The following is a 12902-nucleotide window of genomic DNA, read 5'->3' as shown; positions in this document are numbered from 1 at the left end:
CCTTAACTGCAGACAGTGTTACCAGCTCTACATGCAATGGGTATGTAATCTTAATTTAGTATTTATAGGAAAACTGGTGCCCTAAAAGACTGCTAATGAGCAACTAGATCTTGCAACTTTAGGCTATCAATTTTAATTCAAGTGTAACGGATATGGTTCTTCTCATTGTATGGATGGCTATAAAGTAAGTTCAATTTCACTGATCACTTACTGAAAATATCACACCAAGTAGGATATATTCTGGCTAGCAAACTCACTGCAAGATGCTGCCCAGAAAGAGGAGCCTCCTTAGCTGGTACACAAAGTAAAACCAGACATCGGTATTAGATGCATCATTTATCATCACAAGAAATGTATCACAAATATGAAATTAGGTTCATTAATCAGTCTGCATAAAGAATGGAATAGTTAAAACATGGTAGCAACATGTTTGAAAGAAGTTCTGAAAGTTATGCCTCTAATAATACACTGATGTTTGTAAGCATCCAGTAGTTCTCAGTGATACCAGATATTTTTTCTCCCGTTCCTAGCATAAAAGAAAAAGAATGAGGAGGTATACTGGCATTATGAGTCATGAAACAAGACCTCTTCAGAGGACTTAAAAACCCCATTAAAGCTAAAACATACAACTATTCATGCAAATATTTTTTAAATGAACAATACAAATCTGTTTCAGTTTCTTGGGAAAAAAATAGATTCTTGCACATTAAAAAAAAAATCCTCAGGGTTTTAAGCCTCTCCTTGCCACTTCTCTTTTCATTTTTATAACTTAGCTGGAAACGTGCCTAAAAGAATTCATGTTCTTATTAAAAACTATTTTGCTAACACAGGTCACGTGTAATTATTGACCTACAGAAAGCTATTATTAGAGCTAAAATGCCATTTTTGATAGCAAATATACTTTACAAATATTGTATTATGTGAAGAAATAACAGATAAGATGATAGTTTATCATATAAACATGGAAACCACCTCCTAAATCAAATTTAAATTAAGAAAAAAACAAACAAACCAAAAAAACAAAACCCAAAAGAACTAATAACTGACATTCTCAGATAAGGGAAAACACACACACTGAAAAAAAATAATATTTATATTATGAAACCATTAATTTCTCTACAGAAACAGCATCACCAGAAAAGCCTGTGTTGCTTTCTAAAAATTCACTACACAGCATGCAAGACAATTGTATAAAAATGCAAGGTTTTACTTCTTGTTCACAAACTATCATTGCAATTCCACTGTCATATTGTTTAAGACTGGATGTTGAAGACGGCACACACAGCATCCATATCAACAATACATAGGTTTTCTTTGTAAGACTACAACTATAAGACAAGCTTCATTCAGTTCTTTCTATACTTACAATCACTTAATTGCCACTTTTCATTGAGTTTTGGGTTTTGAAATTATTAACTCGCATACCCCAGAAATATATTCTGAAGATTTACTATAATGTAACAGAAGTTTTTTTTTCTTTATCTTATCACGTTTTATGCAATATTTTTAAAATACATAAAATAAAAACCACTTTTATAGAACAAGTGTTCGTTTCCAGTATTAATTATAGTTTTCAACAGAAACCACACAAGGCATTGCAGAGAAGGTAAGAAAAACTGTATATAGAAAAAGAAAAGTTAGAACATAGGACAGGCATTTATTAATCAGTTCCTTTAAGTAATACTTTAAAAAGTAATTAACTTCCAAGAAATAGCAACATAATTAGAGAATGAAGCATGGACAACACAGACCTACTTTCATCCACAGGAAACACTATTTAAATGTATAAATTAGGTGAAAAAAGTAGGAAGTATCATAAGTTTCAGGAAAGGTTGAAGAATGCAGTTTGCTGATGGACTCCTCACCTTTTCCTGCTGTCTTCTTATTACATAGCTCTCTTTCTGATTTCTTTGAGTTTTCGTTTTTACCCACTATTGCAATTGTAGTTGACACATCGTCCTCATCCTTTGATACGGATTTTCCTTTTCTCAAAAAAAAGGTTTCAGATTTCTTTTCTTTGATTTCATTAACGCAATTGGGACGGTCATTGTGCATCTTCAAGCTGGAGTCTGATAACTTTTGCTTCCCTACTTCAACAAGCTTTGTTTCTAAAGCTTGGGGAACATTCACATCGTGCATGTCTTCAGAATCCTTAAAATCAACTCCAGGTGACCGTGGTTTGATTTTCCTATGCAAATGATTCTTAGAATTATCTGATACTGCATGGAGGCAATTATTTTCTTCCTCAATAGATTGCTCCATTGTAAATTTATTACTTTTCAGGTTACTGTCCTCCAAGAACTTATCATTTACAAAACACTCATTTCCTCCTACTGCTTCCTTTTTAAAAGGTCCTCCTACAGTGTTTGAATCCTGAGGCACTTTTGTATCACTTAAGTGATTATTACTATCTGTGCCTTTTAACTGGCACTGGTTTTTGTCCACGACATGGTCAGATACTCCATCTTGACTTGTATCTTTTTTTACAAAATCTATCGAATTAGAATAATGAGTCTCTCTCTGTTCTGCAGTACCTCTCTTCGCTTTCATACTCATTTCTTGAGAGTGAGTTAACGACGGTGTATGTTCCTCTCTCCCTTCCACAGGTTTACCATCCTGCATTTTGGAGCTTTCATCTTCTGCACGAAGGCCATTTATCATGCTTGTGACTTGTTCTGTTACTGAATCAGCTACACTGTAGCCAACCTCTCCGACAACACTGGTCAGATCATCCACAGCACTGCTAAGCGTGTCGACCAGAGAAGAGACAGAGGGAAGGTTCAGATTTTGGTGGAGGTTTCTGAAAAACGCCATTTGTCCAACCTATTCTGCAACAATTTTTAATACTGAAAGGTCCTCTGTTTCACGAACAGATCAACTTCATTTCTCCAAGTTCAACTTCAGAGCTATTTGCTTTGCTATCTCAAACTCAATACATTTACCAGGGGAAGTTGCAGCTTCACTCTTTCCATTCAATATGCATTGAAAATAATAAGCAAGCAGCTAAGCAAATATCTTGAAATGAAGCCACAATCAACCAGCAAAACCATAGTCTTTCATCAACTGCAGCATCAACTAGCCATAATGAAATTCATTATTTTCAGAAATAAGACAACTGTGTGAGGTGGAAATACTTTTTTTTATTCTAACCTGCAAAGAAGAAGTTGTGAGACGTTTAAATTATGTCTTTTCATCAATGTCACGCTAAAACAAGCTTTTAACATAATAGCTGCACAAAAACACGCATCATGGAGACTTCTTCACCCCAAAAATATTTGTTGTCTTTTACATAAGGTAAGATATTTCAGAACATGAAGACTTGTTTTGTAGCAAAAAGAAAGTTAAGATGACAGACTTCATTTCCAGGGGGAGAACTTTTTCCGTCTCCAAGAAAATTGAAAATAAAAATTTAGCTGCACCTTTTAAAGAGGCAGAAGATAAGAAAACCTCTGAAATTTTCCATTGTTCTCTGGTGCCTGTCCCTTCCTCTCAAGTCAGCTAACAAAGCCCATTCAATTTCCACAGTCCAGAAGTAGAAAAGGGTTATTTTACCAACCCTCAATATCTTTTTTGAGGTCTAATTTTTTTCATTTCACATTATCCTTAAAGACCTTGTTCTATCAAAAAGGTATAGAAATAATTTGTTAGTCAGAGATAAGACATCTTCAGTTTCTAATGTTTTACTACTTTAAAATTATTTTCCAGGTGTGTAAATGCAAGACCTTCTCCAAAAGGTCAGTGAAGGATTTTAACAGTGAAAACCAAATAACCCCATTCACAAATTTACTTGAGAACATTTAATTATACACAATTATGGAATGTTTAAAATATGTTCAAGTGTATTCTCATAATGAAAGAGAAATATCTTCCCATAAGTAAATGTCAACTCTTCAGTTATATAGCTGTTGAATTTCTGTGGCTTGTTAATACAAAGGTTTCTTCCTTTCCCCATACTGCACAGTCACGGGAAAAGTCAACACTGTGTGTTTTCATCACTTGAGTAAAGTGATTATTTGTGTATTTTTACATATCCTTGTAAAAACGTGCATTCTTATAATTAAGTTTAGTACACCATATTTCAGATACTTACAAAGTTTATCTTGTGAGTTCTTTCTTGTAGTGTATCCTGAATCGAGATCTGGGAAACCACTAACATTTTCAAAACACATCTTCTTATTAATATATAGGAAAAGTAGCAACATGAGAATAATGAACACCCCAACAGCAGACAGGAATCCAATTGCTTCAGGAGATACTAAAAGAAACAGAAAGAAACACATTTTTAGAAGTCCTGTAAAAGTTTAACTCATAAAAGCTATAGTATTTATCAGAATTGATCATTAATAAATACTACTAAAGTTCCAAATATATATGCAAGATGTAACTAAAAAACCACCATTTAAATCTGGGTTAATATTTAATCATCTTTGCAAAGAACAGAAAAGTAGTTGGTCCTAATCTAAGGGAGGACTGACATTGTGAGCAAGAGGTTCTGCCAGAGTACTGGACCCCATAACAAGACAGATCTCTGCAGAAAATGGGGATATTATCCGCAGATGCCAAAAGGCTGATGATTTTTGATGGAACATCTGAGAGCATGAGCACTGGAAGGATGCTAAGAGCATCCCCCCTTCCTGGAAGGGGCTGGAGGTTTGGCTACCTGGGCTCAGGGCCAACTCTGAGATAGTGCTGCTGGGGAGGGACTGAGCCCTTGCTGATGAGGCCACTCCCTCTGTCAGACCTGTTATGCTCAGCTCCTGACTCCTCTTACCTTCAGGACCAGCTGGCCCTCACTGCTCCCTGACAAGTAGCAAAGAGCAAAAAACAGAACGAGAAAAAGCACATAATGGTATGTTCCTTGCCCTGGTACATGTGCCACTTGCATATAAACCAAGAGAGCGCTAAGTGGAATAGAGATAAAGCATACTTAACCAAAACAAGGTAGAGGCAAAAAAGGCTGGAGTAGACTGATGTGTTTAGAAAGTATATAAAATAAGGATATGTAATTGCTATTAAGCAGATAACTGAAAGGGAGTATCGGGCATCTTTTGCAGGGCTAGAATCTTGCAAGTCTATCTGTACCTAAGTAACAACATCAGTAATACCATTTAAAGCCAAGATTACCTTGGATATGGTTTTAGAAATATGAAATCTGGGAATGGATATAGCAAATTGGACCAATGGGGAAAGAGTAACTAAGGGCCAACTTGCTTACTTGAAAGGAGACCGGGCAGAGAAAGAGATATAGAAGGGCAGCAAAAAAAGAGGGTTTAGAAACATAAGAAATAACGACCAAGTTATAAAAGCAGTTCAAGAACAAGAGAGGGCAGATCTTTGACAGAAGGAGTGCAGATGCCCACAGACTATAATGAAGCTGAGCTGCTTTATTAACCAAGGCTGCCAGGATGTCAGAAGGAAGCCCCTTGGGCAACTCACTGGACTCTCCACTGGGTCTACATCTGAAAGACTTGATGTGAGGAGTTAACAGTGACAGAACTGCAAATTTGTTACTAAGTAGTGTGGGAGGTTAAAGTGAACGGTTATAGAACTAAAAAGTAACATTTGGGTGCAATTTATAAGAAAAAAGTGATAGAACTCAATAACTGCATGCAATTAACAATGGTGTAACGCATTATAGAACTGTGATTCGGAGTCATATGTTTATTAGTTAATTAATCTGTTAACTGGTTTATTAGTAGTGTGCTGATCAGTTAATAAACACTATAGCCTCTTATATCAGTTACATCTCAAACCTGCATTCTAAAGAGGAAGAGTAAAACCTTGAGGTAACAGACACCTTAACACTTATGAGTGGTTTTTGTGGCCTCAACACACAGATTTGCATCTTTCAGGACTGAACACAGATGCATTCATCTGGATGAAAGCTAGGATTTCATACATCCCTTTCTTTCCTCTTGTCTTTTTTGCTAGACTAAGTGTCCCTCTACTCACTACCATAAATCCCACTCTTGGGGATTGAATTTTTTCTATTTATAAAAAAATTATGAAGATTTATCAGATTTATGAATTCCATTTGCCAAGATCTTGGCACTTCACTTTAGGAGTATAATGCTGTGTGGCAACATCTTTTACTATGTAAAAAGGAGTGGGATTAAAAGTTGGCAACAGACTCTGCATTCTCAGAGACAAAAGGACAAGAGGCAAGAGTCCGAAGTAGCAAAAAGAAAAATTCCAGTTGGACATGAGAGGAAAAAATTCCAGAATAAAAGGGGTTTGTCACTGGAACAGATTGCCTAGATCGGTTACAGAATCCAACTCGAATGTTAGCTCTGGTTTGAGCAGGGGGCTGAACTGCGAATTACTTTCCCAGAAGCCTTCCAAATTAAATTATTCTCTGAGTCTACATATGTCCTTTGTAAATCTGGGCTCATACATCTATGTAAAAGCACTGACTGGAAAACACATGCAGTTCCACAACCTCCTCAGTTTGTTTTGCAGGATGACAGGAGTCATTTGTGTTTGTGGTGCTGTTGTTAAATAATTACACAGGTGTGTTTTAAAAACTGGAAAAGATCAAAAGAAATGCACCTTCCATCATCTAAAAGGAATTAGTCAGATTTGCACTTCTGTTTTGAGCTGGACATCCAGACCTATCTGAAACTGCGAAAATTATTTTTGCTTCACTTTTTATCTCTGACCAGAAGAGATCACGTAACATTGTGCCTAAAACCCTGAAAATTTTCAGACAAAAAGAAAACTAAAGAAATATCAGAATGGCAACCAAAGAAGTCCCAAAAGGATAAAACAGAAACCCCAATTAGACTAGAACCTCTAGTCAATATCAAACTTGAGGAAATTTTTTTCTTGTTTTATTAGATCATACCAGAAAAGCTAGGAAAAACATAATCAACTCTCAACTGAGTTAAGCTTGGGACACTGTCTTCTGAAGAACTGAAGGCAAAGCTAGAAATAATTGGAAACCTTAAAAATCTGACCTTCGCCTTCCAACCCACTAAAGTCCAGGAAAGAACAAGAAATATAAGAACACAGTATAACTGCTTAATAGGGCCAGAATAAAACAGTGCAACAGGGAGGAGCAAGCACATGGTATTTTCAATTTCAGACAGTACAACAGAAACACAAAGAACCATAAAGTTACAGAGTTCCTCATCAGTCCTTCGGGATGAGATATCCTGCTGCATCAAGCAAAGCAACCAGGTGAGAAACATGGAATTCTATTCTGGACCAGAGAGGAAAGGAAGCCAAAACATTTTTAAAAATATTTTCATTATCATGAACAAAAAGAAGAAAAGAAACAATAATCTCTTTGTTCACAGAAGACCTTGGTTGCACATCCTATTAAGATTACCTGATATTCCCTTCACAAGTCTGGAGTTGCTCATAATTTCATTAAAATCACTGGTTACAGCTGAAGTTTATGGCAACTCTGCCTCACACTGAAGCGTTTTTGCTTGTTTTTAAGATCAAAAAAAAATAGTTAAGCCATGACCAAGAATGAGCAGAAGAAAAAAAAATTACCACTATAGTGGTGACTAATTTATTTTTTTTAAAAGCCCTAGTGTTCCCCAATCAAGAGCAATGAAAATTGTCATGTGTCAGGTGTTCATTTATAATTTGTCAGGTGTCCATTTACCATTTTCATGGAATCTTCCTAAATATGGGAAAGATCTGAGATTTGACAAAAGCCTCAGCTTGTGTATATTCATTTTTAACCTCAAAGTTTAACAGATGAAATTTCCCAAGGTTCTGCTGGCAGTAGGCATGCTTCCTCCCCTCCCAAGACTGCATATGGATAACTGAGAATGTCTGGGGCTATTGGAACAACATCCAGTTTTCTTTGAATTATTGTTCCTGACCCAAATGAGACTAGAAACCGGGCCAAGAGCAGAAAATCCTCATTCTTCAGTAACTTCCAGTTCTAACACCTATCAAAACACAGAGGCAGTGGCAGAAAAGGTAAGAAGAATAAACTGTGATTCACCAGGGCACAGGGACCAATAAAAGTGAGAGTGAAGTGGAAGGTGGCAATTAGGCACAAGTTAATGATGTCCAGTGAGGAAATGGAAAGTATGAGTTATGAAGAAGGTGCAACATCAGGATGGAGTGCACAGAACAAGTTGGAAAGTGAAGGCAGAAAAAGAAGACAGATTAGGAAGACTAGACAGATAAAGATAATGGGACCACAGACATTTATCTATGAGGATAATTGCTTTATGATTGAAGCAGGTTGTCCTAAGTAACTTTGCCCGAATTCAGTGTCAACATTGGTTTGAGTAAGGGATTGAACTGAATTCCAGTCGTTCTGTGATTTACAAGAAAGGACAGTGAATGTTTTAATAAGGTAATTAACTGTACAACACCTTCAGAAAAAAAGCGTACTTTCGAGTATTTCACATTTGATCTTTTAAAACTGTAGGTTTAAATATTTTTTTTTTTACTTACACTTATATTCAGCAAACAAAACTGCTTTGATCCATCAAAATATGTGCTTAAGGAGGTTAACCACAACCTAAAAGCAACTTGAAAACACCATACTTTTTTTTTCCCCCCCCTCGAGTACTTCCCGGATACTAATTAGATTAAAAAGTCACTGTATGCAAACCGTATAGTTCTCTATGGAAACACAGTATCTGATGACATCTTTCTGGAGTGAAAAAAAAACATTGGCTGATACCTTACAAAAAGAATGAAACGTTAGCTACAGCAAGACTAATTAATTATTTATGTAATTCAGTGTGAACATAGGACTTGAAAATTATATTTCCGTATCAATTTGCATCCCATGTAAAGAATCTTAAAATGCTTGTTCACAGATTAAGTATATTATCAAGTTAAAATCCTTTAAGATATTACCATTATAAAGCCAGGAAAAAAAATTGTACTTCAATTTTCCACATGCAAATGCATACAGATTCCCATCTATGAATAAAGTTTTATATATCACATTAATCCTTCAATTAGTTTCTCACAGTTGAAGTGTCAAGCAGTTACACTTCATAGACAGAAAAAAAAAGTTATTTTTTGCATATAAAAATACATCTGTGCCACACGCAGCACCAGAATTATTTTGATTCAAAACACGTTGTTATAAATTCTGATTGGTTTGGGCATTAATTGTACCATGCAAAGCATTTTAAAAACTCTGAGGTTCCCAGTGGTTTCTTCTACAATTACGGAGCAGTAGAAAGGCAACACCTTCTCATAGTCATATTTCAAATTCAAATGTCCTACTTTTATAAACTTCATAATTATCCTCATTTCTTAAGAAAAACAACAATGAATGTTTGAAATTCATAACAATGTTACACAGTTTTAGGAATACTAAAAGAACAAATGTCTTACTGCAAAGTTATTAAGACTAATTGAATGCTGACTATGGAAATGGCATAGAAAGTTATAGTCATTACAGAAGTATTACATTAACATCACTTTAATTCACTTTCATTATTATCATCACTAGAATGAGAATTATGAGAACACAGAAACTTACCATCTCTTCATCTTACATATCAAATTAGCATCTCTTTCTCAAATAATTTCCCTGTTATTAAACAACTTTTATTTTCCAAAAGATGCTTCAAACTCTTCAGAAAATGGCATCTTTAAGAAAATATCACCAAAACAACAAAAATCCTCAGACATATTAAAAAGCATTCAATGTTTTTAATATGTATCTACCCACCAATTACATTAATATCCAGTCAATTGTTTTTGGAACTCTCACACTCCACATCATACTGTTCACTTAGCTAGTAATGTACAAAGCCACATAGTTATCTTAGTGATGTTTTAATTATTCATTTACAAGTGCTATACTATCTCTTCTGTGCACAAATTAGGGGTATGATCCAAAGAACCTCAATTACCTTTAAGATCCTAGCACAAAAACATCTGAAATGAAAAATGTAGGCTTGTTTTTATTTATAACCCTTTTTTTTTTTTTACAACTTGATCTAAGCCATTTTAGCCTTTTAAATTCTTTTAAATAAACAGCACTGTTGTTTTGTATTTAGTCCTGAAGAAGTATTATTTAGTTATTAGTTTTTACACCACTACATCTTGACATTACATGAAAATAACCTGTGCTGTCGATCTCAAAAATACTTTCATTCAAGTGCTATTCACTGCTGCTTGTCATTTCATACCAACTTTCCAACTTGCACAAGATATTAACATATTTTCAGAAAGCTGAACAGGTTACTGAACCACAAAATAAGATTCATGCCTTGATTGCCTTTTCTCCATGCTTGAATTATTTATCTCCAAACAGCACATATTTATTTCTCACCAACAACTCATGTCATAATGGCAAAAAAATAACAAACAAAACCCTCTGTACCTCAGAGTCAGCTCGAAAGTAAAATACTTTGGTCTGACTGATTACTCAACAGGAATAAGAACTGTACTTTCGTATGTGTCAGTTTATATGTAAATATCTTTTTCTTTTATGACTACTTACATTGGATGGTCTCTTTTCTAGAAGTGACTGAACTTGAAGGCTACCTAAGACTTTTTAAACAGCTCTTTTTAAACAGCTTTTCTTTGACAGGGTAAACTCAATACACAATATTTCACAGTAATTTAGCAGAATTATTGTCTTCCTGTTTGCTGGAGTAGTTGAAAAAGCAATCACAAGTAAATAGAACCTAGTTTACCTACACAAAATGCTACACCTACAAGGGGCAAAATTTTATCCAGTGTTGTGTTAGAAGACTTAAAAAATTAAATTCCTGACTACCTGCACTGTTTTACAAACAAGATAAACTCTATGTGGCAGCTCCTATTATTCTTAGAATACTTTCCCATATAAAAACCAGAAGGAAATTTACCACAAAAATGGACTAGCTGATGTTTCTGCTAAAAATCAATGACAATGAACTCAGAATTCCCTCTAAACATTTCATTAAACATGTCAAGAGACAAAATTCCAAACTTATTTCCTATGCTTCCTGTTATATTTCGTATTCATCTTTCTTCTTCCTCTCATATAAAACATTGAAACTATGTAATTCATTGCTACGAATTGACCTATTTATGTTTTACCAAAACAAGCATCAAAAAAAGTGTTTTAGCTCAATTTAAAGCATGCAATTAAATCTCATCTATTAATGTTTTTAATTTTTTAGCTACATATAGGCAACGGTAAAACTGAAACTCTTCTGTATAAAGATGCTGCCCCCATCAATTCAAACTTGTTATTTTGTCTTTCTTCTGCAGCAGATGCCTTAACTTAGCCCACTACTAAGGGCTACATTTGTCAGCGTATTATGTTGAATACCTGTTATACTGCTAGTCTGATGATGTTCCTTCCTATGTGTTTGTTTCTCCTGCATCTTGCACTTTGTTATACAGCAAGTTTACACACTCTCTGCTACAAATTACAAGCACATGCAACATGAGCCACCTGTATTTCAACACTTTAAACATCTATATCCAGTATATTACTCTGAGTGATATGCAATTTTAAATTAACATAAACCTGAAATGTCAATTGAATTTCAATGCTGAACTCAAAAGACCATTTCCTAAATAAGAAAATTATTAACAATTTTTAGTAACATGAACCTTTCAGAAGTTTTGAAAGACTGGCAGAATGAAATCAGGGTGAAAGGGCTTATTTAACTATTTGGAATAACAATACCCTTTAAAAATCTGTTTACAAACATCTCCAAGTAATACTGGGGAAAATGGAAAACTTACATTATCTGAAGTGATACATGATGCCATTTAAAGGTTAATTTATAAAAAACCTCATACACTTAAAGTAAAAAATAAATGTGCCTGTTTACATGAAAAAAATGTACTGGAATTACTGTAACAAGACAGCTACACTGGTCTAACTCCACTGTCACTTTTATTCCAGTGGAAAGTTATCAGAAACAATAGCAACTTTTTTCACCATTTGGTTTATGTCACTTCACACTGGCTGAGGGATAATCTGCACTGCTACAGAGATAAATCAGAACTTCTTTTTCCCCTCATTTTCTTAACATCTAATTACAAGGACTAATAAGAAAAAATACATCCTAACATCTAGATTCCAGGACTTCCTTCACACAGGAAGAAAGTCTAGAATGTATTTTTATTTAAAAATTCAATTTATTTAATTTTATTATGAGCAATTAAATTACTAAATATTTACATCAAACAGAGTTCAATATAATTCATAAATTATAGTTTGCATTAAAAAGGGCTTGGTTCAGCAAGTTAACTAATAACATACATAACTGCACAAAAATACATGTAACAGCTCTAGTACTGCCTCTGCAGGTTGGCATTTACAGGATTCCTTTCCCTTTCTTTTAAAATACCATGCTGAAACTGTCTTTTGGAGATAAATCTAATTACATGAAAAAGAGAACCCTGGGCTCCAAAATATCACTGATCTAAGAAAGAATTCAGGAATAACAGAAGCCATAGTCTGAGATGGAGATTTCAACTTCTGACAGAAATCTTTTAATTCCTAAATCCTTGTGGGCTGAGGAAGTTGTCAGCCTGCCACCCCTTCTGATTTACCAGTCCCTCAATGCCTTTTGTCTCTCACATGGAATTCATCTCCTATTAAGTAATATCTCACAACAGAAATCTCTGAAAAGAAACAGCAAAAGCAACATCGCATTGCTACTTGGAATAAACATAGATCATGGACTCATCTTGATTACCTCCAAATCCCAACAATCTTTTGCAATTACACAGCATATTACATGACTGTATTCTCCATGCACCGGGTAAGAGAACAGCAGTGATCATAGATTTTTTTAATGACACCCTCAAATAATCCTCGCAGTGCAAAAGTATTAAAGACCTGCAGGGGTCTAGAGACTTGATGTTCAAAAGTTCATAGCTACTGCAAAGTAGCTCTCCACTATCGGGGATAAAAAAAAAAAAAAAAAATAAATCTATGTAATAAAAGTCTTTTA

The 12902-nt window shown here is 34.7% G+C and overlaps 1 protein-coding gene across 3 annotated transcripts in view; it reads right to left on the bottom strand.

Moving 5' to 3' along the window:
• SYT14 (synaptotagmin 14) overlaps positions 1 to 12902 on the bottom strand; it is a 91969-nt gene that overhangs the window by 61014 nt on the left and 18053 nt on the right. For 2 of the 3 annotated variants that reach the window (XM_074863633.1, XM_074863632.1), the window contains exon 3: positions 4091 to 4255. In XM_074863633.1, the coding sequence (XP_074719734.1) occupies positions 4091 to 4255 (165 nt within the window). Of the gene's footprint in view, positions 1 to 1865; positions 2815 to 4090; positions 4256 to 12902 lie in introns of those variants that run through there. The other variant, XM_074863631.1, reaches the window with a different exon arrangement.

This window comes from Strix uralensis, chromosome 3, assembly GCF_047716275.1.
Source record: "Strix uralensis isolate ZFMK-TIS-50842 chromosome 3, bStrUra1, whole genome shotgun sequence".
NCBI lineage: Eukaryota > Metazoa > Chordata > Aves > Strigiformes > Strigidae > Strix > Strix uralensis.
Note: the sequence above shows the minus strand (reverse complement) of the source record. Positions and strands in the feature narration are given on the sequence as shown.